The sequence below is a fragment of the Dermacentor andersoni genome, chromosome 7 (assembly GCF_023375885.2).
Source record: "Dermacentor andersoni chromosome 7, qqDerAnde1_hic_scaffold, whole genome shotgun sequence".
Lineage (NCBI taxonomy): Eukaryota > Metazoa > Arthropoda > Arachnida > Ixodida > Ixodidae > Dermacentor > Dermacentor andersoni.
Genome location: NC_092820.1, coordinates 22,326,299 through 22,352,449, shown reverse-complemented (window position 1 = coordinate 22,352,449; position 26,151 = coordinate 22,326,299). Strand labels below are relative to the sequence as shown.

Genomic DNA, 26,151 nt, shown 5'->3' with positions numbered 1-26,151 from the left:
AGCGTACATAGTCCCTGCAGCGGACACAGTATGAGGCGTGATATTTAATGCTTTTTGGGATGAAACGGGATATGTTCTACAACATCTGGAGGCGAGAAATCCAGATGCAGGCATCCTACTAGCAAAGCGCATGGGCAAGTCTAAGCCCATCCTTATAACTATTGCTGAGAGACCCATTCGCCGTAGAATTATTTACTATGGGGGAGTGCACCTGTGTACGCCTATAGGGCGCGACCATAACCTGCACGAACTGTCACACCCCAGGACAGAGACATGATGTGTGCCCACATGAGAAAATACCGAGATGTCTGAGAGGCGGCGAAGATCATGGCGAAGACAGAAGACGTCAGTGCATGCCCCCTGTGCGGTGGGGAGCACCTCACAGGAACAGGATGGTGCAAAGGTGCACAGCGACAACAAACAACGAAGCCTTCAGTTAACAAGGGCATAACCGGAAGACCCACCGGCAGCTACACCCAGCAGATTTCTCAAAGTGGAATTCATCGGCCCCTTTGAAGACCCCCGAGGAGCTCACATGGGCAGAACGAATCACCCGCACTTCAGACCCCCGGGACGACGAGTTGGCCCGCCTTCTAGAGGACGTAAGAGGCTTGCGAGAGGCCATCACCCAACCCAAACGCTCACCCATCACCCAAACCATCACCCAGCGCTCACATCCACTTCCTGGTCACCCTGTACCGCTAGACACTCAGAATTCATGTCCCGCATAAATCTCAACGTCCACCCCACCTACAAAAAGGAAAAGAAGTTCTCCGTTGTCACACAAAACAGATGAGCATGAACCATAAGACAAAACAGCTGAGATGGAGGCTCAGTTTGAAGCCCAACTTTAGACACAATAGACAGCAAAACTAGCAGACAACTAACAGCAGACGCGCGATCACTTTCAGCAATTCCTAGCAAATCGTCTCCAGACACTCGAGGCTCGGTTTCCAACACTCAAAACTGGCATCGACTGCCTCGTTGACGAACACTTCAAAGATTTAGAGAACAAATTAGATACCTTCTGTACCCAGCTCCGCACACAAATGAGCCTAATGGTGGCGGAGGCAACCAACCATAAGGCGACGCCCCTACCCCGAATCACCCACCCTCCTCCACTTCCAAAACTTCTGGCCAGCAAAATGGCAGGTAATTCATCTTAATCGAAGACAACTCCTCCCCTTTTAAAACTCTGGCATTGGAACTGTCGCAGCATACGTCGTAAACGAGAAGCGCTAATCCAACTCATACTAAATGAGGAACACCCACAAGACGTAATTCTGCTACAGGACCCTAAATTAAGTATATCGCTCCCAGGATATATTGCTTATCACTCACCAAATTATAGTGTTCCAGTTGTGCCCTCCTTTATCAAGCGATTCATAAGGCGCACACAACTTGCATTCCCACACAAAGTCCAAGACGTAGTACTTGAATTTATGCCAGTCGACATTCAACAGCATTCCTTACTCATCGCCAATATCTATATTTCCAGCGAATATGCCAGCAACGCGTTACGCTAACGTAATAGCGCAAATAACCGCAGCGGCAAGTAAAACACGAATCACAGTTGCCGGAGGCTTCAACTGCGCACGCATCGACTGGGGATACCAGCAAATTTCCGGCAGAAAGGAGGTTCTTATGACACAACCTCAACAGTCTCAGCTCATGGTGTACACTGATTTTGATTGCCCCACACGACAAGGTGCAACAACAGGAATGATGGACACAAGTCCGGGTCTCACGATGGGCAGACGAATCAACAATCTGGATTGCAATAGAACAACACATACTTTAGGCAGTGAGCATTATATTGTCGAAGTTCAAGTCTCAGGTACTCAAGCGTTTCAAACGAGAATAAAGCATAACCTAATCAACTGGGATAAATTTACCAAAAAACAGGAAATAAACCAACAAAGTGGGCCGGTGGATGCGCGAACCGGGACAGCACAGGTTCTTGAGGACCAAGCGGCTTGTACTAAGGAATATAGCCCAGAACAACAAGTTCCATTTATGGACTCGAAATCGGCCCAAATGATAGAAGCACATGAAAGTCTCATGAAACGATATGATAAGCAAAAATGCAATAAGAAGCTCCAACAAAATATATCTGGGACCCTATAACGTAAAACTATACCAATATGTTTTTATTCCAATCTCCTGTCGTCAAATTTGCGTAACCGCCGACGCAACCATCGGGCGGGGACCCGCGGAGTTGTCTGAATAGGCCAATCAAATGCTCTCCTCGTTTATAGGAGGTCACATTTGTTTGCTTTAAGAGCGGATACCATTGCCTACAGTGAGCGGCTTGTCTTATCTTCAAGGGGAGTACGGTAGCGCGATTAAAAAAACAGGACGAAAGAAGACACATAGGGACACACACAGCGCTGTGTGTGTCCCTATGTGTCTTCTTTTGTCCCGTCTTTTAATCGCGCTACCGTACTCCCCTTGAAGATGCATTACCAACACGCCCACATTGCAACCCTCGTTGTCTTATCTAATTGGCTGACAAGAGGCAAGGAGCACGCTCAAGTGGCGAGGGATTCGATGAGACCGAGCCACTGCACTGAAAGTCGATAACCGATCAAGAGGATGGTGCTGGCATCTGCGATTGGTACCCTTTCCCTCCCTTAGCTTGCGGTGGCTGGTCGAAAATCACGGCGGTATGCAACAGAAGCTTAAGAATGACGCTGAAACGGATCCTCAGCAAACAGGAGTTCGCAGAACGAGGTCGTAAATGTGCCTAAAGTGTTCGTTCGAAAACGTTACACGGCCACGCAAGAAGTTTTATTATACGCAACTAAAGCCATGCTCTCCGGCAGGTGCGAGTCGCCAGTGCCTCAGCGATTGGCGGCAGCCATCTTTTATTCCCTTCAGAACGGGGCAGTCTGCAGCTATTCAGAAGAAAGTTCAGTTTTGTTCGGCATATTAATGCAACTTTAACGGGTACACGTCACTTTGACGCGGTGAGTTCTTGCGGTTTTGTGAGGCCGCGTGACAGGCAGGAGAAGTGGGTGCAGCCCAAAAACTTTTGACCAATAGGCGAGGGCGAATGGTGAAAAGGGGTCGAATCAGAAATAACTATTTTTCTTTTGTTCGGTCAAATCATGTATGACAAATGAAGTGGGAGTAGTCCAAAAAAGTTTTGAACGAGTCACAGAGGGCTGATTGCAGAATCGGAATGGAAAAGTAGAAAAAGAAATACAGCGATAGAAAAGGAATATAACCAATAACTGTGTAGGCAGAATTGGAAGCATATATGCGAAGGTCTCAGAGGCAATCTCAGTACCGCTCGAGCATGGCGTCTTCTAGAACATCTAAGTGATCCTATGAAAAGTAAACAACATACTAGAAATATCGTCGCTCGACTAGCACACAACCATAAATACGACACGCAGACGCTACTGCAGACACTCAAGAGCTTCCACAGCTTGCCGGGCCCTTCAAATCCCTTACCGGAGTACGCCAACCCACCAAATACTGAGCTGGACAGGGACATAACTATACAAGAAATCCAAGCCGCACATCATAGACTCCGCAACACCATGCCAAGCGAAGATCGCATAACAAACGCCGCTATTAGGAACCTCGATTGCGATTGCCTGCGTGATTTAACCAGTATCTACAACAAGCATTGGCAGAGCCAACTTCTTGATCTCATCTATCCACCTTACTTTCTGTCGCCCCCTGCTACGCTTCCATTCTCTTGGAATCCAGTCAATAATCCTCAATGACCGCCCGTTATCTTCTATCCTCATTATATGCCCTGCCCATATGCCCCAATTCGTTTTCTTGATTTCAACTAAGATATCATTAACTCGCGTTTGTTCCCTCACCAAATCTGATCTCTTCTTATCCTTTAACGTTACACCTATCATTCTTCTTTCCATAGCTCGTTACGTCGTCCTCAATTTAAGCAGAACCATTTTCGTAAGCCTCCAGGTTTCTGTCCCGTAGGTGAGTACCGCTAAGACATAGCTGTTACACACTTTTCTCTTGAGGAATAATAAAAACCTGCTGTTCATGATCCGAGAATGCCTCCCAAATGCACCCCAGCCCATTCTTATTCTTCTGATTATTTGAGTCTCATGATCCGGATCCGCGGCCACTACCAGTCCTAAGTAGATGTATTTATTACCTTACCACTTCCAGTGCCCCGCTACCTATCGTAAACTGCTGCTCTCTTCCGAGGCTGTTAAACATTGCTTTAGTTTTCTGAAGATTAATTTTTAGACCCACCCTTCTGCTTTGCCTGTCCAGGTCAGTAAGCATGCATTGCAATTGGTCCCCTGAGTTACTAAGCAAGGCAATATCATCAGCGAATCGCAAGTTAATAAGGTATTCTCTATTAACTCTTATTCCCAATTCTTCCCATTCTAGGTGCCTGAATACATCCCGTAAACACGCTGTGAATAGCATCGGAGAGATCGTATCTCCCTGTCGGACGCCTTTTTTTAGTGGGATTTTGTTGCTTTCTTTAAGGAGGACTACTGCGGCTGTGGAGCCGCTATAGATATCTGTCAATATTTTTATATACGGCTCGTCTACACCATGATTCCGTAATGCCTGCATGACTGCTGAACTTTCGACACAATCAAACGCTTTCTCGTAGTCAATGAAAGCTATATTTAAGGGTTGGTTATATTCCACACATTTCACTATCACCTGATTGATAATGTGAATATGGTCTCTTGCTGAGTAGCCTTTACGGAATCCTGCCTGGTCCTTTGGTTGACAGAAGTCTAAGGTGTTCCTGATTATAATTGCGATTACGTTAGTAAATATTTTGCAGGCAACGGACAGTAAGCTGGTCGGTCTATAATTTTTCAAGTCTTTGGCGTCCCCCTTCTTATGGATTAAGATTATGTTGGCGTTCTTCCAAGAATCCGGCACGCTCGAGGTCATGAGGCATTGCGTATACAGGGTGGCCAGTTCTAGAACAATCTGCCCACCATCCTTGAACAAATATGCTGTAACCTGATCCTCCCCAGCTGCGTTCTCCCTTCGCATAACTCCCAAGGCTTTCTTTACTTCTTCCGGCGTTACTTGTGGGATGTCAAATTCGTACAGACTATTCTTACTTCCATTATCCTCGCGGGTGCCACTGGTACCATATAAATCTATAGAACTCCTCAGCGACTTGAACAATCTTATCCATTTTAGTTATGCCGGCTTTGTCTCTTAACGCATACATCTGATTCTTGCCTATTCCTCATTTCTTCTTCACTGCTTTCCTGAGAGCATGCTTCCTACCCTCCGTTCCTGAGAACATGCTCAATTCTATTCATATTATACTTCCTTATATCAGCTATGTTACGCTTGTTGATTAACTTGGAAAGTTCTGCCACTTATATCCTAGCTGTAGAGTTAGAGGCTTTCATACTGAAGTGACCAGGTACTCCCAAGAAGATCAACCGAGCAAAGAACGTTTATCACGGGTATCGCGTGCTATATATATCACACAGCAAGAAAGAGGGGAAGGGACAAATAGAGAGTAAGGGAAGAAAGTGATTACAGCAGATGCGCCCAGCTTTATAGGCACGTGCGGTGCCATGACGATACAACAGTCTCCTCTTATGGAGAGAACCTGTCAGGGGGACGTCTCGAACGCGTCGACCTTCGTAGTTCCAGGGTTGTGGTCTCATCCGTCGTATTCACACTAGCGGTCTTGTCGACGACTCTGTCGCCTCTGGCTGAGAGACGTGGCTGCACGTGCTCCGAGTCCTGCACCACCACACGCGGTTGCACTTGGTCCAAGTGTCGTCGCATTAGTTCACCCTCCGGTCCCTCGGCAGTCACCATACAAGACCCCTCTGTTGTTTGGACACGTGCTTCACTCCATAGGTCTCCGAGGCAACCGTAGTTTCGCACCCAAATTGGTTTATCCTTCTGCAAGAAATCACTGGCAAAAGGGTAACTGTAACGCTCTGTTTCTGACGGCAACAAGTTATCTAAGCGGGAGCGTAGCTCACGCACCATCAGGAGTATAGCCGGCGTTTGTCCGCCCGACAGCGGCATTCGTCGGTAGTTGTGCAAGATGCTGGCCAGCTGCGTTTGCATTGATCCTTGCCTGTTTTTCTGCAGGCTTTGTTTTATCGTACGCACCGCTCGTTCCGCCAACCCAATCGATTGAGGGTGATATGGTGCATTGCGCATGTGTTTTATTCCATTCACCGTAGTGAAAGTCTGGAATTCCCGGCTTGCAAACTGCGGCCCATTATCTGTGATGATTGTGTGCGGCAACCCAAAAGTGCTAAAGAGGGTGCGCAGGGCATCTACGTTTGTCCCAGTTGTGGAAGTTCGCAAAGGCACCGCTTCCGTCCGGCTGCCTGGTTTCCGGCCACGGGGCTGGTACCTGGCGTGGAGGCATCGGTGCAGCTTGAACACATATGTGGCACGTGTTACCGAGCTGCTCAATCTGTTTATCAATGCCGGGATACCAAAGCAGCCAGCTAGCTAGTCTCTTCATCGCGGTGATTCCTTGATGTGTCTCATGAATCAGCTGCAACACTGCGTTCCTGGCTGCTTTAGGCACGACGACTCGGTGTCCCCAGAACACCAGGCCTTCTCTCACAGTTAGCTCGTCCCTCCGGACTAGGTACGGCTTCAGAGTGATTTGCTTCGCGTCTAAATGCCGAGGCCTGCCTTCCTGCACCCACTTCCGCACCACAAGTAACTCCTCATCTTCGGCAGTATAGCAGGCCAATTGTTTGGCTGACAGCACTCTACTGTCCAAACAGGCTGTGAGAAGTACGTACTCACAGTCATCAGCGCCGTCCTCGTCTCCGGACACTTCCTCGGAAGGCGCTGCCCGTGGCAGGCGGCTGAGTGCATCAGCCGGAACATTCGCCTTGGCGTCCTTGAACTTCACGATGTAGGAGTAGGTGCTCAACTGGAGGGCCCACCGTTGTATGCGGGCGGCAGCCATGGCTGGAACTGGCTTATCTGGATCGAAAATACTGACTAATGGCTTATGGCCAGTCAGAAGTGAATTTCCTACCCAACAAATATCAGAATTCATCATGTAACCGCACAAAAACAAGGGAAAAAGAAGGAACACTCAAGACAGGCGCGGACCTTCAACTAACATTTACTCCGGGAAATCCCACATTTATACATGTATCATAAACACACTTGCTAATCATCAGACAACCATCACTCGACGTTGGCATGCGGGCGTGAGTGCCACAAATTTGCATGTAAATATTTGAACTCTTTATCGCTCAATGACACTGAAGAGCTGCTTACGCAGCTGCCAGATTGCATTTTTATACAGTAAGCTTCATAGATTTCTCGGCTCAGTTGCGACGCTAACATCTTCAAGACTTCAGTGTCGCGGAACTTAGGCGTACAATTGCGACAGTGGCGACAATGGTCAGCCAGTTTGCCACCCTCCCGCCAATCCTACTCCTGCGCGGTGCTCCTGCAGTCTGACGTTTAGACACCGTCCCGTCTGCCCTATGTAGCTGTTGCCACAAGCGAGAGGTATCTGGTACACTACCCCTATTCTGCATGGGACGAACCTGTCGACGCGCTTGATACCACATTCATTTTTTTGTTCTTTCCTTGCACCATGTTGCACATGCCCGCCAGATTTTTTGACGCCGTGAAAACCACCGGTACTTCACATTTTTCAGCCACCTTTTTGAGGCGGTGGGAGATTTGGTGGTACCACGGGATGGCAACAGGTCTACGACGTTGCGGCTCTACCCTTGGGCGGAGCTCTGATGGGCCCCGCGCTTCCTTGTCAAGGGTTTCTAGCACCGAGGTGACCATCTCATACTGAAATCCTGCGCTGTGCAGTCTTTGCAACTGTAAGAACACGCTATGTTGCATTTCATGCTGGCAGGACTTATCAAGAGCAGCACGCAGGCAGTTTTTCGCAATTCCCCTTTTTACAAGCTTCGAATGAGCAGACTGGTAGTTTAAAATACCTTTTTTTGATCGAGGCTGATACCTCCAGCACGCATGGGATCCAGCAATAATAATGAAAATGTCTAGGAACTGCAGGCATCCATGTGAAGGCAACTCAAAGGTGAAACTCAACCCAAACGCGCTCTCTCGGAAAATTTCAAGAACACGATTTACTGCACTTGAACCGCCTTCCTCCCCAACCCCTTTAAAAAAAATGGCATAATCGTCAACACATCTAAAAATCTTAGCCGAGTAGGCTGTGTCAAGGCGTTCAGCAATTGGCTTGTCACAATAAGATAAATATATGTCAATTAATAAAGGGGCAATACAGGAGCCAATGCACACTCCGCGCTTTCGGACGAAGTTCTTTCCTTCGAAATTAACGATGGTCGATGCCAGATAAAAATGAAGAATTTCTAAAAAGTCGTCCACACTTACGCCACATGCGTTCGGAAAGGCCACTGGGGCGTAGTCATCAATGGAATCTTTAATGGCGCATAGCAATTTATCTTGTGGAATGGAATAAAATAGGTCAATGACATCAGTGGAAAACGAAAACAACGGTTCCCTCGAGCCTTCATGATCACGAAGAAATGCGATAAGCTCCTCAGAATTCCTAATCATGAACGGGTCCTCAAATCTGAGCAAGCGCAAGTGTTTCTGCAGAAACTTAGAGACCATCCCCTGCCACGTGTTCTGTTCCGATACGATGGCTCGGAAAGGAATGCCTTCTTTATGCGTTTGCACGCAGAATAAAATGCTGAGCGCTCCGCTCTTCGCACTCTTGATAACCAAACAAAGATTTTTCAGGTTACACCTATAACGGAGACCCAACGCTAGCTTTTTTAGCTTAGCGACAGTGCACGTCTTGATGGAAAAATTTTTTGCGACAGCTTCCCTCGCTTTCTCACGAAATAACGAATTAGGTAGAACGGTAAGACTACCTTCTTTATCAGAAATCATTAAAGCCAGATCATTCTGCTTGAGGTACTCGACAGTTCGCTTAACATCTCGCTGCTGGTTCTGCTTGGACCGCTTCACCACTAGCGATTTTACCCCTACTGAAATACACAAGCCTTTTTCATCCTCGGGCGCGCGTCTTGCAATGTTCTTGACAATGGATAGCAGATCGACCAGGGACTCTTGGGGTTGAATACAGAACTTAGGTCCTTTAGATAAGACCGAATCAACACTTTTTTGCACATCGCAGTGTCCAATATAGGAAACCTTTCCTGGTGACACATTTACCGTTTTTCGAAACCTTGCCCAATCGAGGTGCGCTGGAAGGCACAGGGAAAGAACTTCGTCCAAAAGCGCGGAGTGCGCATTGGTTCCTGTATTGCCCCTTTATTAAGTGACGTATATTTATCATATTGTGACAAGCGAATTGCTGAACGCCTTGACACAGCCCACTCGGCTAAGATTTTTAGATGTGTTGACGATTATGCAATTTTTTTGAAAGGAGTTGGGGAGGGAGGCGGTTCAAGTGCAGTAAATCGTGTTCTTGAAATTTTCTGAGAGCGCGCGTCTGGGTTGAGTTTCACCTTTGAGTTGCCTTCACACGGATGCCAGCAGTTCCTGGACATTTGCATTATTATTGCTGGATCGCATGCGTGCTGGAGGTATCAGCCTCGATCAGAAAAAGGTATTTTAAACTACCAGTCTGCTCATTCGAAGCTTGTAAAAAGGGGAATTGAGAAAAACTGCCTGCGTGCTGCTCTTGATAAGTCCTGCCAGCAGGAAATGCAACATAGCGCGTTCTTACAGTTGCAAAGACTGCACAGCGCAGGATTTCAGTATGAGATGGTCACCTCGGTGCTAGAAACCCTTGACAAGGAAGCGCGGGGCCCATCAGAGCTCCGCCCAAGCGTAGAGCCGCCACGTCGTAGACCTGTTGCCATCCCGTGCTACCACCAAATCTCCCACCGCCTCAAAAAGGTGCCTGAAAAATGTGAAGTACCGGTGGTTTTCGCAGCGCCCAAAAAACTGGCGGGCATGTGCAACATGGCGCAGGGAAAGAACAAAAGAACTGAATGTGGTATCAAGCTCGTCGACAGGTTCGCCCCATCCAGAATAGGGGTAGTGTACCAGATACCTCTCTCTTGTGGCAACAGCTACATAGGGCAGACGTCAGACTGCAGAAGCACCGCGCAGGAGTAGAAGGATTGGCGGGGGGTGGCAAACTGGCTGACCATTGTCGCCACTGTCATGATTTACGCCTAGGTTCCGCGACACTAAAGTCTTGAAGATGTTAGCGTCACAACTGAGCCGAGAAATCTATGAAGCTTACTGTATAAAAATGCAATCTGGCAGTTGCGTAAGCAGCTCTTCAGTGTCATTGAGCGATAAAGAGCTCAAATATTTACATGCAAATTTGTGGCACTCACGCCCGCATGCCAACGTCGAGTGATGGTTGTCTGATGATTAGCAAGTGTGATTAGGATTCATGTATAAATGTGGGATTTCCCGGAGTAAATATTAGTTGAAGTTCCGCACCTGTCTTGTGTGTTGCTTCTTTGTCCCTTGTTTTTGTGCGGTTACATGATGCATTCCAACATCGATGACCAGCTTGCCCGCCTATTCCTGTTAAAGAAACCAACAAATATGGCCGGAATTTCGCCACTCCAAACACTAATGCCAGGGCTTCCTTTTCAAGCTGCGAATACTTCCGCTCTGCTTCTGTGAGTATGCGGGAGCCAATGGGTTGCCTTATCCCCTCAGCTGTGCCGTGAGAAAGGACGACTCCAATGCCGACTGATGAAGCGTCACATTCTAGTACCAACGGTTTGTCCGGGTCGTAATGGGCAAGAAATTTTGCTTTACTTATCTGTGCTTTGACCTCTTGGAACGCCTGCTGCTGAGCAATGCCCCACTTCCACTCCGTCCTGGTGCGCAATAGTTCGTACAGAGGTGCAAGGATCGCGGCTGCCTGCGGTAGAAACTTTTGGTAATACGTGACCAGACCCAAAAATGACCTTAACTCGGGCACACCCGTGGGTGTGCCGACGTGCAGAATAGCCTCAAGATTTTCCCTTTTAGCATGCACGCACTTATCGTTGATTTTGTAAGCCAAAAAATCAACCTCATTCTTTCGAAATCTTGACTTCTCCCGATTCAGCCGCACCCCGAACTCGCGGAACCTTCCCAGAACTCGGCGTAAGGTGGCGGCGTCATTCCGATTTTCTGCAATGATTACGTCGTCCAAATAGACCTGTACTCCGGGCAGTCTATGCAAAATTTTTCCATGCGTTACTAAAATTGCGCTGGCGCAGAGGCTACTCCGAACGGAAGGCGTGTGAAGCAAAAAAGGCCGTTCTGTGTATTCACCGTCGTGAGCAGTTGCGATTCTTCGTTTAACGCAATTTGATTGTAGGCGTCCCGGAGATCGATAGTTGTAAAAACTTCACCGCCGTTTAACGTCGCCATGGTGTCCTCTATGTACGGGAGAGGATACTGGATCGTATGGCAGGCTTGGGTGACAGTAGTTTTGAAATCGCCGCATAAGCGAATGTTTCCGTTACGCTTTACCACCGCCACCACGGGTGCCGCCCACTCCGAGTGTGCGACCGGGGCAAGAATTCCATTTTCAACTAACTGATCAATTTCGGCCTCCACTTTTGAGCGCAACGCGTACGGCACACACAGAACCGAGGAACAGCATCATCCCGCAATGGCAAACGGGCGGGCGGTCCCTTTATGAGCCCTAACTCGGGTCGAAACACGCCGGAAAATTCTTCTAACAAGACTTGAACGCCATTGGCAACTTCACGAATCGCTGCACTCTCCCCTTCCCTAGTTGCGCTGAGCACCGGCTCCCTAAGAAGGTCCAGCGCTGTCATGACGTCTCGGCCACACAGGTTCGGCCCGGAACAACTCAGCGCCGCTACTGTGGCTTTCGTAGTCTTTGAACCCAAGGAAACGTCGAGCTGTAACTGGCCACGTGCCAGCAGTGGTCGAAGGCAGCATGACAACTTGAGCGGCGATTCTTGCAGTTTCGGCCAGGCATCTTGATGCTGTACGTATGTGGGCCAAGTGATGATAGAAACCGCGGACCCTGTGTCCAGCTGCATTTTGATCGCTATTCCATTCCAAAGTAGAGTGCACATTATTGCCTTTACGGTGTGAATGTTTCCAACGAAATTATCTGCCGTTTCAACGAGGAACAGAGCTTCTGATCCCGGATCGTAGCAGTTTCCTGCTGACGGATACACGGCATTAATTTGCTGGTGTGGCCACGTGAATGGTTCCCTTGTTCTTTTGTCGGCTTGTCCGGGACACATCTTCCGAACATGACCGCGCTGCTGGCACCGGTAGCACTTTGCCGAGCGGAACCGGCAGGTTCTGGGGTCGTGCCCTGTTTTTCCACACCTGAAGCATGGTGGCCGACTTTCACGTCGTGCATAGATGTTTCTTAACATGTGTGCGCCTTCGTCCTCAGGCGCAGTCTTCAACGTCTTCACGTTTTTTTCCGCCATTTTCACTGCTAAGGCGGTTTCCTCTGCTTCGCTTCTTGTTAAGGATGCCTTCGAAAGCAGCTGACGACGTACCGAGTTGTCTTGCAAGCCACAAACTATACGGTGCCGGAGCATCCTGTCAAGTGAAGTACCGAAGTTGCAGGTATCCGCCAATTGCCGAATGGCTACAAGAAAATCCCTGACTGGCTCTCCTGGCATCTGGTTGCGTGAGAAAAATTTGTAGGATTCGGCTATTTCATTCGGGCTGGGCGAAAAATGCTTCTGCGGTATGTCGAGGGCTTCATTGTACGACAGCTCGTTCACCTTTGTTGGCGCGTAGCGTCCACTAACGACGGCCACTGTGTGAGTGCTCAGCCCTGCTACGAGCAATGCTCGCTTCTTTTTTTCTTCCGTGGTGCCGTTGCCTTCGAACAAAGCTTCTAGCCCCACTAGATATGCCGGCCAGTGGTCCGTAGCTTCCTCGAACTGCGGTGGGCTTGCGTATCCGGTCATGGCTACCGGGATGTTGCTGGTGGGGCGGCAGGCTCATCCCACCCTCGTCGCCACTGAAGTAACCACGTACTCCCAAGACGATCAACCGTGCAAAGAACGTTTATTACGGGTATCGCGTGCAATATATATCACACAGCAAGAAAGAGGGGAAGGGACAAATAGAGAGTAAGGGAAGAAAGTGATTACAGCAGGTGCGCCCAGCTTCATAGGCACGTGCGGTGCCATGGCGATACAACACATACATTGGCGTTTCTTAATCAGTTCTTTCGTCTCCTGTGATAGCTTACCGGTATCCTGTCTAACGAAGTTACCACCGACTTCTATTGCACATACCTTAGTGATGCCCGTAAGATTGTCGTTCAATGCTTCAACACTAAGGTCCTCTTCTGGAGTTAAAGCCGAATACCTGTTCTGTGGGTTCATCCGTAATTCCTCTATTTTCCCTCTTACCGCTAACTCATTGATCGGCTTCTTATGTACCAGTTTCTTCCGTTCCCTCCTCAAGTTTAGGCTAATAAAGATCTTACCATCCTGTGGTCACTGCAGCGCACCTAGCCGAGAACGTCCACATCTTGTATGATGCCAGGGTTAGCGCAGAGTATGAAGTCTATTTCATTTCTAGTCTGGTCATTCGGGCTCCTCCACGTCCACTTTCGGTTCGCTTGCGGAAGAAGGTAATCATTATGGGAACATTATTCAGTTCTGCAAACTCAACTAATAACTCTCCCCTGCTATTCTTATTACCTATGTCATATTCCCCCACTGACTTGTCTCCAGCCTGCTTTTTGCCTACCCTGGCATTGAAGTCGCCCATCAGTATATCAGCATAGTGTAATCTGTTTTGACTTTACCCATCGCCGATTACACGTCTTCATATAAGCTTTCGACTTCCTGGGTCATCATAACTGGATGTCGGGGCGTGGATCTGTACGACCTTCAGTTCGTACCTCTTAATAAGTTTCACAACAAGACCTGCCACCCTCTTATTAATGCTATAGAATTCCTGTCTATTACCAGCTATATTCTTATTAATCAGGAATGCGACTCCTTGTTCTCGTCTCTCCGCTACGCCCCGGTAGTACAGGACATACCCGCTTTTTAGCACTGTATATGCTTCTTTTGTCCTCCTAACCTCACTGAGCCCTATTATTATTAGCCTACATTATCTGGCGTCCACGACAGGAATAAACTCTCGTAACACCTTTGATAGTCTCAATTTGTTCACGCGTGGTGGTTAAGGATGGATGCCGTAAAACTGATAGGCATCGGTAAAGAGTTGTGACTCACAGGAAAGGTACTGCAGCAGTGGATGGATGAGGAGCGTAGCAGAGAAAGTGTGTGCCGCGCACAACAGCGTGAGGCTGCCAGAGGATCATGCACGAGAGTGGGAGCGGCAAGCCTGGTGAACGCTAGTTGTTAGAACTATGGGTGTGCGTGCGAGAATTGCAACAGCCAAGTAAAGCAGATGTAGCCGAGTCAATTAGTGATCAAGAAATATGTAATCAAGGTTTCCGAAGCCCCCACAAGCTCGGTGTGAGCTGAACGCATATATTCAGAGGTACGAGCGAGTGCCCATAGTTCAAGGGTGTCGTAGCGATAAGTGGGCCCTGTCTAAAAGTTTTTGTTTACCAGGGGAGGCTATCACTGTCGTAGGACGTATGTCCGCTGAAGACACAACGAACTTTGCAAAGCTTCAGACAACACTGCTCCACAGGTTCCCGTATACTGAAGATGGCTATCGAATCAAGTTTCGAAAGGCTAAGCCTGGCATTCGCGAACCAGGCCGCCAGTTTGTAGGCAGGCTGCAGCAGAAAGCCCCAAAAATTTGGATCGATACTTGGCCCAACTGCTATTAGCATAAAGAGAAGTTGCACAGACAAGCTTGGGCTTCTTGCCTTTCGATCTTTTACGCACAATTTCCCTCACCGATGCATCAGGTGAAACTATCTGTGAATCCGAATGCGCCAACATTTTTAACCCAGCTTTCTCATGCGTGTTTACTAATGAAACCGATCCCGCTGTTTCTCCAAACCCCGCAATTATTCAGGAGACAGTGCCTTCTCTTGTATTTTCTTCAGAAGGGATTTTGACCCTAATAGAAAACTTAAAGCTTTCATCCTCTGCTGGCATTGACAACATCAACGCTAAGATACTGCAGAACACCAAAGATACATGTTCATCTCTGTTGTGCTTGTTATTCGCTCAGTCACTCCTCACAGGCCAACTGCCCAAACATTGGAAACAAGGGAAGGTCATTCCAGTCCACAAATCAGGTAACAAGAACTCGCCTTTAAATTATCGTCCCATTTCTCTAACTAGTATTTCCTGTAAAATCATGGAACATGTCATCTATACTCACATCATGGCATTTCTCGACTCGAATAACTTTTTCAATCCTGCCCAGCATGTGTTTCGCCGTGGTTACTTCTGCGAGACTCAGCTTGCCGCTTTCTTACACGATCTGCACTCTAACCTTGATTGTAATCTTTAGTCTGACGTAATATTTTTAGATTTTGCTAAAGCCTTTGATAAAGTGCCCCATAAACGGCTTTTCCGCTTAAATTTTGACCCTAATATACTGAAGTGGATTGAAGAATTCTTGACTAATCGTTCACAAATCGTCACCATTATTAATAGGAATTCTAATTCAGTCTCTGTAACATCAGGCGGCCCGCAGGGATCCGTGCTCGTCCCGCTACTTTTCCTAATATACATAAATGATTTACCATTAAACGCAACATCTAGCGTACCAATGTTCGCGGACGATTGTGTGATAAATCATGCTATTACTTCCACTGCTGACCAATCTTCTCTTCAAAGTGATCCTAATGCTGCCCAGGACTGGTTTAACGAGTGGCCAATGGAACTCAACCTGCGTAAGTGCAAATATTTGTCCATTCACCGTCGCCGTAATTCTCTCGTATTTCCTTACGTAATCTCTGAAGTTCCGGCAGAACTAGTTCATTCGAACAAGTATTTAGGAGTAACACTTTCGAGCGATCTTTCCTGGAATTCTCATGTTACAAACCTAATACGTTCCGCGAACAGGACGTTAGGATTTCTAAAACGCCATATACATCATGCTCCTCAACATGTAAAATTGTTAGCCTACAAATCATTTGTCAGGTCAAAACTAGAATTTGGATCGCCTATTTGGAATCCTCATCAGGCATATCTAATTAATGATCTTGAATCTACAAAATCGCGCCGCTCGTTTCATCCACTCGTCATATTCCTTTGACATCAGCGTTTCCTCCTTAAAAACTGCATCCGCCTTATCCCCTTTATCGTTCCGTCGTCGCCTTGCCAGCCTGTCTTTATTTCACAAATTCTTTCATAGCCCTATGCGCATCGCACCTTACATCCTTCCTCCTACACGCATATCTCACCGCACCAGCCATCAGCTACAGGTTGCTCGCCCACGCTCACGCACTGTCGCGTTTTCAAATTCCTTTTTTCCTCGCACAGCTGCAGACTGGAACGGCCTTGCTAACGACGTTGCTGTCATTATGTGCCCATTGAAGTTCATCGAAAATGTAAAAAAGTACCGGTTATTGTGACTATGTATTTTTATTCTTGCCACCCCTTATGTTTATTGGAGCCTTTAAGGTAATAAAATGAAATGAAAAATGAAATGGCCGTTACATACGTGGACCTGTGACCATCCTCAAGGAGCTTTGGTGAAGGAAACCTCTGGACGAAGGGACCAAAACAATGTACGGCTACGTAGTAGAGCTGCACGAACGGCTGTAACAGACATGTCAACTCGCCCACGAGGAGCTTCGAAAAGCGAAAGTTACACAAGAACAATATTGTTATCGCAAAACAAAGGCGCGCCACATTGCCGTTAGAGACAAAGTATTACTGTTGCTACCATCCGAGAACAACAAGTTAACTCTAACGTGGAAGGGACTATTCACCCTCCTTGAAGAAAGAAGCGACCTTGATTATGTCGTTGACTTGGGCACGCGAATAAGTGCTTTTCATATAAACTCGCTTAAAAAATGTAAGGAAAGACGTCCCTTTCCGTTGACTGATCACCAAGCCGCTGCAGCTGTTAACAGCCGTGAAGATGAAGGGAACGACCCGCCATTTATTCTACTGAAGCAGAAAGAAACTTTTCAGGACGTAAAAATTGCCACTTAATCGCTGTGCCAGCCTGAGAAGCAAAGGAAACATTGTCTACGTTCCACGACATATTCTCGGACGTACCTGGAAAAACCCACCTCGTAGAATGTCACTTAAGAGTGACAACGGACACGCCGGTGCATATGCGGCAATATCCGGTAGCATTTGCAGTCGAAAATGCTGTCGAAGATGAAGTGCAAGAAATGCTAAAGCAAGGGATCATTGACCCGTAGAACACTGCCCACCATCGCCGGTGGTGGCAGTGAAGGGAAAACACGGCAATATGTGCTTGTGCATTGATTTTAGACAACTAAATCGAGCGGTCATAATGGACAACGAACCAATACTACGACTAGACATGATGTTCGCCAATCTGGGCAAGAGTGGGTGCTTTTCTAAGTTTTACTTCACGAAAGGGTAAGGGCAAATACCAATGCATTCCGATCGCAAGCACATGACAGCCTTTCAATCTTTGTCGGAGCTCTGTCAGTTCCGATTTATGCCATTTAGTATTAAGGCAGCCCCAGCTGTTTTCACAAGGCTTAGGAGAAGAGTAGTGCACGGTATCCCCAATATCTACCACTACTTCTACCACTATCTACCACTACCACTACCACTACGACGTCTTTATTGTCACCGAAACATGGGAACAACATGTTCACACTCTTCGGCGTTTCTTTCAGCAAGTCAAAAACGCATGTCTAACCATCAAGCCTTCCAAAAGTGAAGTTCGCTTTACCTTCGTGAAATTTTTAGGGCATATTGTAGGCCACACTGCCCTGCGCCTGCAGATCGAAACCCTTGAGAAAATCGAAGCTGCGAATCACCCAGCTACTAAATAGAAGTTCGTTAATTTTTGGGCCTTGCTGGATACTACCGAGACTTCTTGCATTATTCAAAAGTATCAGTGTCCCTCAGAGAACTGACCTGCAAGCGTGCGCCCAATAAACTAGTCTGGGAGCCACTTCACCAGGAAGCCTTCGACAAATTACGGCGCTTACTCTCTGATCAACCTATTCTACGTTCTCCAGATTTAGAACAGCCGCTTGTCCTACATACAGATGAGTCATCGACAAGTCTCGGACCTGCCGTTTACAACACCAGGGTGGTGTTCTGCACCCGGTTGCGTACCCAAGTAGGATATAGCTGCCTAGAGAAGCACGTTACTCTACCATAGAACGGTAAGGTCTCGCCCTTGTCTGGGCCACCGAAAAGCTTCATGTTTTTTACTATGGACCGTAAACCACTCTCATACATTACCTCCACCAAACATGTAAACAACCCAGTCTTGCGCTGGAGTTTATTGATTATAATATTGCTACGGCATGAGCCGGGCGAGCAGAAGAGAAAGAAGACGTTAGCTGGTGCAGCCTTGGGACGCCATCTTGACTTCACCATCAATCTCGTCCCTTAAATAAAGCCGGTTTAACATTAACCGTAACAGTTTTGTGGTGGAGGTGCTAGGTACTTCGACCAAGACGACGGAGCTGCTGCAGCAAGTGCCACGCCGGAGCCGACGCCTCGCTCGACTGCCTCCAACACCACTTGAGATCCCGATGTCCCACAGCGGCGACCAACAGCGTTCTCTCGCTACTCCAGTGCGAACCACCGGCCCCTGGATGCGTCAAATGGAGCCCCGCCCTTTCTCAGGAAAATTCGGCGAGGACGTGGAGGAATGGCTAACCCACTACAAGCGTGTGAGCAAGTACAACGGCTGGAACTCCACGGCTCAGCTCGACAATGTGGTTCTGTTCCTCACAGACACTGCGCTAGTGCGATTCGAGAACCGTGAAGATACCTGCACAACGTGGGACAGCTTCATTACTCACCTCACAGAGTGCTTCGGCGATTCCACCACGAAAAGGAAGCGGGCGGAGCAGACATTGCTGCAGCGCGCTCAAGTCCCAGGTGAGACCTGTACTACGTACATAGAGGCAATCCTGAAGCTTTGCAGAACGGTCAATCCTCGAATGTCCGAAAGAGGACAAGGTTGGACACCTTCTCAAAGGCATAGCCGAGGATGTTTACAATTATTTAATCGGAAAGGAGAGTCTCGCCTCGGTCGCCGACCTCATCAAGCATTGCCACACAATTGAGGCCTTGAAGCTGCGCCGTATCACGCCAAAGTTCGGCAGGTTAGCAAATGTCACAACGGTGGCAAGCGTTGACGAAAATGACCACTACAGTTTTCACTTTGACCTTGCGGCAATTATAAGGCAAATTGTCCGCGAAGAACTTGAACGACACACCAAAGGGGCGGATGTCGAACGGCTTGGCTGCGCGTCCAACCAACCTCAAGAACGTGCATCTGCTGTGTCCGCATTGTCTGCCATGCCAGGCGTTGCAGAGTGTCGAGTCGATCAGCTGCGACAGCACCGACGTACCTTTCCCGGGGACATGACGCACGATCAACGAACTCATCGAGCTACCACCACGAATCTGAATTCGGAAGATCGCGTTTCTTATTCGCAGCGTCCCAGGGTTGACCCCGAGGCTTACAACGTCGGTCGCGCATCGCCTGTGTGTTACAGCTGTGGCGCCTTCAGGACACATTGCCCGTTTTGTCGCCGGCGCCGACAGACGACAACATATGGCCCACCACCAACTTGGCCTAATTCTGAACGTGACAGTTATGACGACCGTTGGCCGACAGATCCTGATACCGCAAACACCACAGGCGCGCCACCCCGGAATACCTTCCGTCAATATAGTAGAAGGAGTGGCGCGCCAGCTTCAGACCGCAGCCTGACGCCCCCAACCAGTCGCCAACGCCATTCACCGTCACAACGGCGACGTGCTACGTCACCACCTCCGTCGGGAAACTAGCCGGCGCGGCCGATGGAGGTAAGTTCGACGGACAGTCTGCGCCTCTGCGAAATACTCCTCTGCCTATTATGACGGTGAAGAACAAAGTGCGTGTGTTAATTGATAGTATACCTGCAACAGCATTAGTGGATACTAGTGCTACCGTTTCCGTCATGAGTGTGACTTTCAAAGAGAGGCTGGGTCGGAAAGTTATGTTCCCGTGGAATGGTGATGTGACGTTTCGTGGTGTCAGTGGAGAGTGCCTAGTTCCCCTTGGTATTTGTGTTGCAAGTGTTTTGTTCGGAGGAGAAGATCATAAAACAGAATTTCTCGTACTACCGCCGTGCACTCATGATGTGATTCTCGGGATTGACTTTCTTCAGGATTGTGGTGCATCCGTTAATTGTGGCACAGGCGAAATTACTTTGAATAGCGCGCTTCTCGCCACCCTTGCTGACACATCCTTACCAGTGAAAAACTATTGTGTTGTTTCGAGCGATTTGCTGCTACCGCCTTGGTCGCTGTCACGTATCCCTGTCAACGTCGCTGCTGCCGACCTTTCATCGTTGGACGCGAAAGTCCAGCCGCTTACGTCGAGCTGCTCAAAGAAAGATGTACTTGTACCGCGCTCTGTCGTGAGAGTAGTGAATGGCGCCTCAAATTTGTGGGCTTTCAATTGTTCTTGCGTCCCTGCTGTTCTTCCGCGTGATATGAAGCTGGCTGAATTTGACGAGATTACTTACAGCTCCATTACAGTTCTAAGCGAGGAGGAGCAGTCTCATACTAGCGATCCTTACCAAAGCACTTCTGAAGAGCAGATCCTATGGATGATCAACAAGGCGCTGCCCTCACATGAGCACCACGCTCTCGCACAAGTTTTGTGGGCACATCTTTCCGTATTCGATTTCACACAAGGCGACAAGCAGGCTTCACTTCCGCGTTCTCGTGCTCGACACAGAATTTACACCGGATCTGCGCACCCCATTCGGCAAAAGCCTTACCGCGTTTCTTCAACAGAGAGGACAGTTATTGCTGAACAGGTGAAGACATGCTGCGGAAAAGTGTTGTTCAAGAGTCCTCTAGTCCGTGGGCAGCACCAGTGATCTTAGTAAAGAAAAAGGATGGATCATGGCGGTTATGCGTTCATTACTGGAAACTGAATGCGGTCACCAAAAAGGATGTGTAGCCACTTCCTAGAATTGATGATGTCATCGATTGTTTACACTCCGCTGCCGAATTTTCATTACTAGGTTTGCGATCAGGGTATTGGCAGATGCCCATGCACCCAGACGATAAGGAGAAAACGGCCTCCGTGACACCAGACGGTCTTTATGAATTTAACGTTGTGCCGTTCGACCTTTGTAACGCGCCAGCAACATTCGAACGATTCATGGATACTATCCTCTGAGGACTTAAATGGGAAATTTGTTTGTGCTACCTCGACGATGTGGTGATTTTTGGCAGCACATTGAGAGAGCATAACAGCCGTCTTAGCCTTGTTCTGGATTGTGTCAAACAAGCTGGCTTGATCCTAAATTCCAAGAAATGTCGTTTCGGGGAAACCGAGACGTTAGTACTTGGGCATCTCGTCGACAAAAATGGTGTGAGGCCAGAACCACGGAAGATTGAGGCAGTCAGCTCCTTCGAAGCACCGAATTCAGTGCGGGAGTTTCTTGGGCCTGTGCTCGTATTTTCCTCGCTTCGTCCCAAGATTCGCCGACGTGGTGTACCCCCAACATGTCTTCTCCAAAAAGCCGTCCCTTTCAACTGGACATCGGCTTGCGACGAGGCGTTCCGCCAGCTAATGTTTCTGCTGACGTCAGGGCCCATATTGCGTCCCTTCGATGCATCCGCACCTACGGAAGTGCACGCTGATGCCAGTGGCATCGGTGCCGTACTAGTGCAACGTCATCAAGGAGCTGAACACGTTGTGGCTTATGCTAGTCGCTCTTTGACTAAGGCGGAACGCAATTACACTCTGACCGAGCAAGAATGCTTGGAAGCTGTTTTCGGTGTCCACAAAATTCGGCCCTATATGTAGGAAGGCCGTTCACTATCGTTACTGACCACCACGCGTTATGCTGGTTAATGAATCTCCGTGACCCAGGTGGACGACTGGCACGTTGGGCTCTTCGACTGCAGGAGTACGACTTGGTTATTTACTACAAGTCCGGGCGTCGCCACGCAGATGTGGACTGTCTCTCCCGCCTTCCTCTGACGACGACGGAGTGTGACGAAGACAGTTTTGATGACTGTTTTGCTTCCATTTCTTCTACATTCCCAGACTCGATGACTTTCAAAGCAGAGCAGGAAAATGTTATTAGTTTGGAACCTCTATTTGTAGCCGCATGGCGTCCTGGAGCCACCGGTCGATTTTGTGTCCGTGACGGCCTGCTTTACAAGACCAATTATTCGGCTAAAGGCGCACGCTTCTTTCAGGTGGTGCCGCGGAGTCTGCGAACGGACATACTGAGAGCCATGCACGACGATGTGACCTCTGGCCATCTAGGATTCAGCAGAACTTTGAACCGGACACAGGAGCGTTTTTACTGGCCCAGAATGCGAGACGCAGTCAAGCACTACGTCGCCAATTGCGAACAATGTCAACGCTACAAGGGCCCTACGACCGCTCCGCCAGGTCTTCTCCAACCTCTGCCGCCGCCTCGCCTGCCAGTTGAACAAGTGGGTCCCGATCTTCTGGGCCCATTTCCCCGATCATCTAACGACAACCGATGGGTGATCGTATGTGTCGACCATTGTAGCAAGTATGTGACGCCCCCTCGGACATGGTCTTGGTTAGCCCGCCAAGCTCGGTGGCCTGCTAAAGCTCGGCAGGCAACAGTGGTCACCCGCACCACAATAAACACCGACGAGCACGGCAGCTCGCCGGTCAGTAATCTTTCAGCACCACCACGCTGAGAAGCCCTCCCTTGTTCACGACCCGGGGTGGATTGTGACACTGGCGACGAAGATGGGATCCTCGTGACTCTGGCGAAGAAGCTGGCGACAAGTACCTACGGAGCGTCCCACGCCGCCGCGAGCGGCGAAACACCGCCCCCCGTTGCTGTCGCCATGCCGCTGTACGGAAGGCTCGAGCCGTTCGAGGGAGATGGGTCCGCCTGGCAAATTTACGAGGAGCAAGTCCACGTGTTCTTCCGGGCAAACGACACACCCGAGGCCAAACAGCGGGACATTTTCCTGGCCAGCTGCGGGACCCGCGTCTTCAGCCTCTTGCTCGACCTTCTGAAGCCAGCCACGCCGCACGTTAAGACGCTGGGTGAGCTGCTTGCCATACTGCGCTCGCATTTTAACCCAGCACCGTCCACGCTAATGGAGCGTTTCCGCTTCAACAACCGGAGCCGCCGGGAAGGAGAGACCCTCGGGCAATTCGTTGCTGAGCTACGAGGGTTAGCGAGTGCCTGCGCCTTCGGGGACCAACTGGACTCGCTGCTCCGGGACCGTTTCGTCTGCGGTATCAACAACCCCGCCATGCAGACGCGACTCCTGGAGCTTCCCGACCCGTCGCTGGACGACGCCGTGAAGGCAGCGCTGGCAATGGAAGCTGCCGCCAAGGACGCCGGCGAGATTTCCCGTGCGACTGGCTCACCGTCGGCGGAAGCGGCGGTCAACAAGTTTGCGACAAAGGGCAGTACCTGCGGTCGCTGTGGTGGTGCCCACTCCCTTTCACAGTGCCAGTTCTCTCAAGCACAATGCTTTACGTGCGGGAAAACTGGGCACCTGGCACGTGTATGCCGAAGTGGGAGGACGAACAGCAAGCAGCAGCCGCATTCAAGCCCAGGTACAACACAAGCCCGCGGCCAGGGTAGCCGTCGCAGGGGTACGCGGCGGAGGCATGCGGCAGCAAGCTCAAGCTCTTCCGCGGCCAGGCTCCACGTCGTGGCCGAGGACCCGCCGATTTTCGACATGTGGCACACAGGCTTTGTACCGTCGTCTGTGCCGCCATACATGCTGACCGTCGAAATCTGCGGGCACCCCATTTCCATGGAGCTGGACACGGGGGCCAGCGTGTCTGTAATGGCCGGGAAGCTCTTCAAGCGGACTTTCCCCGGCGTGTCCGTCGAGGCTTCGGGCGTGATGCTGCGCAGCTCCTCCGGGCAACTCTCCCAGGTCCAGGGTCAGGCACAGGTCAGCGTTCGTTTTGGCGACAGGGAGGCAACCCTTCCCCTTTACTTAACGAAGGGGTCGTCGCCGACGCTGCTGGGCCGAAACTGGATTCATGTACTGGGCATTCGTCTGCCAGAGTACCCGGAAGCCAGCTTGCATGTGATGCAGAGCTGCCAAATCTGCCAGGAGCATCAGCGAGCCTCGTGTAATGTGGAAAGCACCCCCTCGCCGTTCCCACAGAGACCCTGGTCCCGCCTACATGTGGATTTTGGGGGCTGTGGCGGTGGTCGCGGAGCAGCCTCCCTGCGCTTGGAGGACCTGCAGAGCCAGCTCGAGGAACAGCGGGAGCTGGCATCGGCACGGCTGCTGGAGCTGGAGCAGCTTCAGCTTGACCACAAGGAGGCCCTGAAGACGGTGGAGAGGCTGCGGATAGAGCTGCGGTCGCTGCCCGAGAGCCTGGTGGTGAGCACGGCAGAGTGCAAGTGCCTGCAGAGCCAGTTCTCCGTGCTGTACAACGAGAGCATGCAACTCAAGACTCAGCTGGACGAGTGTCGCTCCTTGCTGTCGACAGCCAAAAACTCGCACCTTCGCCACATTGAGCTCTTGGAAAGCGAGGAGCTGGTTGTCCAGAAGAAGCTTCGCTCGGAGGTCATCCGCCTCGAGGACAACATCGCGCAGGTTCGTCGAGAGTACGAGAATCTACGCACTGAGTTTGAGGCGTCGTCGGTGTCCAGCGAGCAGGCTCAGCCGATCAACCGGGAGATGCGGCACATAATAACGAGCCTGCAGAGCCGCAACAGGCAGCTCAAGAGCGAGGTCTCCCGCAGCAAGCGCAAGCTGCACAAGGCTCAATCAGAGACGCAGAAGCTGAAGCAGAAGCTGGCTGCTGACCAAGGGTGCCGTCCCGGGCATTTGCCAGAGCCGGGAGCTCCAGTTGTCGCCAGGAACTTCCGTCCTGGCCCACCCTGGTCTGCCGGACAGGTGGTGTCTCCTGCCAGCGCCTCATCGCTGCTTGTCCGCATGCCAGATGGGGCCATGTGGCACAGACACGCCCACCATATCAGACCTCGCCTCGGGACCTGGCCAGCACCCTCGACTGCCACTGAGTTCCAGCCCGCAGGAGGACTAGCGGCAGCACCAGTCGCTTCTAGCGGAGTACCACCTACCTCGGAGGCGGCAACCGTAGCCAGTGGTGCGGCACGCGTTGGACCGGTGTCGAGCTCGGCACCACTCACGAGGCCGACCACTACGGACCCCCCGGATGGAGCGGGGCTGGCCCAGGCAGCACCCGGCGTTGCCACACCCGACCCGACCCGCCGACACCGGTGCCCAGGCGGAGTACTCGACGGCGGAGGCCACCAGACCGTTACTCGCCTGGGTAGCAGGCACCGTCGACCCAGCTAGGGTGGAGGCAGAGCCTCGTAGTGTGAACTTGGACGTTTGTTTTTTATTTAACAAACAAACTGGGGGTGAGGGGTTGTAGCAAGTATGTGACGCCCCCTCGGACATGGTCTTGGTTAGCCCGCCAAGCTCGGTGGCCTGCTAAAGCTCGGCAGGCAACAGTGGTCACCCGCACCACAATAAACACCGACGAGCACGGCAGCTCGCCGGTCAGTAATCTTTCAGCACCACCACGCTGAGAAGCCCTCCCTTGTTCACGACCCGGGGTGGATTGTGACAACCATGTGACCCGTTACGCGAAAATGGCGGCCGTACCATCTTCAACAGCTGCGTCTGTTGCGACGTTTTTGCTTCGATTCATTATTCTTCGACATGGTCCCCCCCCCCCCCCCCCCCGTGTCATGATTAGCGATCGCGGTCTTCAGTTCGTTGCGGACACCGTAGAAGAACTGCTTCGTCTCTGTAGTTCGCAGTTCCGTCATTCAACGCCTTACCACCCTCAGACAAATGGGCTTGTAGAACGTACGAACAGAACTCTAACTAACATGCTGGCCATGTACGTATCTTCCGATCACAAGGACTGGGATGACGTACTCCCCTTCATCACCTATGCTTATAATACTCCAAAGCATGAGACGACCGATTATAGTCCTTTTTATTTCCTTTACATGCGTTCACCGCTAAGCTGCATTGACACTATACTACCGTTTGACTTTCACAGCGAGTACTCTGTTGCCAAGACGCTTTGTCTTGCCGAAGAAGCGCGGCGTATCGCTCGTCTTCGTAATGTGGCATCGTAAAACCGATC

General features: G+C 50.1%; 2 protein-coding genes across 4 annotated transcripts in view; one reads left to right on the top strand and one right to left on the bottom strand.

Annotated features, from left to right (window-relative positions):
- The window catches only part of LOC126535619 (uncharacterized), a 381,164-nt gene that overhangs the window by 22,063 nt on the left and 332,950 nt on the right, over window positions 1-26,151 (top strand). The gene's annotated exons all lie outside the window — the stretch shown is intronic.
- LOC129385983 (uncharacterized) lies at window positions 5,578-12,884 on the bottom strand. The gene is made up of 3 exons (XM_055073152.2): window positions 12,696-12,884; window positions 6,774-6,943; window positions 5,578-6,007 (listed from the first exon to the last, which is right to left on the bottom strand). Exons 1-3 carry the CDS (start codon window positions 12,882-12,884, stop codon window positions 5,578-5,580), a joined length of 789 nt encoding a protein of 262 aa, XP_054929127.2.

Excerpts from the sequence above, each read along its gene's own strand:
- LOC129385983 (XM_055073152.2), bottom strand. The coding sequence starts at position 12,884 with ATGACCGGATACGCAAGCCCACCGCAGTTCGAGGAAGCTACGGACCAC. Across the intron at positions 6,944-12,695 it reads GACGCTACGCGCCAACAAAG|CCAGTTCCAGCCATGGCTGC; the intron begins GTGAACGAGCTG and ends GATCCAGATAAG. Across the intron at positions 6,008-6,773 it reads TCCGGAGACGAGGACGGCGC|CGGACAAACGCCGGCTATAC; the intron begins TGATGACTGTGA and ends GCCGCTGTCGGG.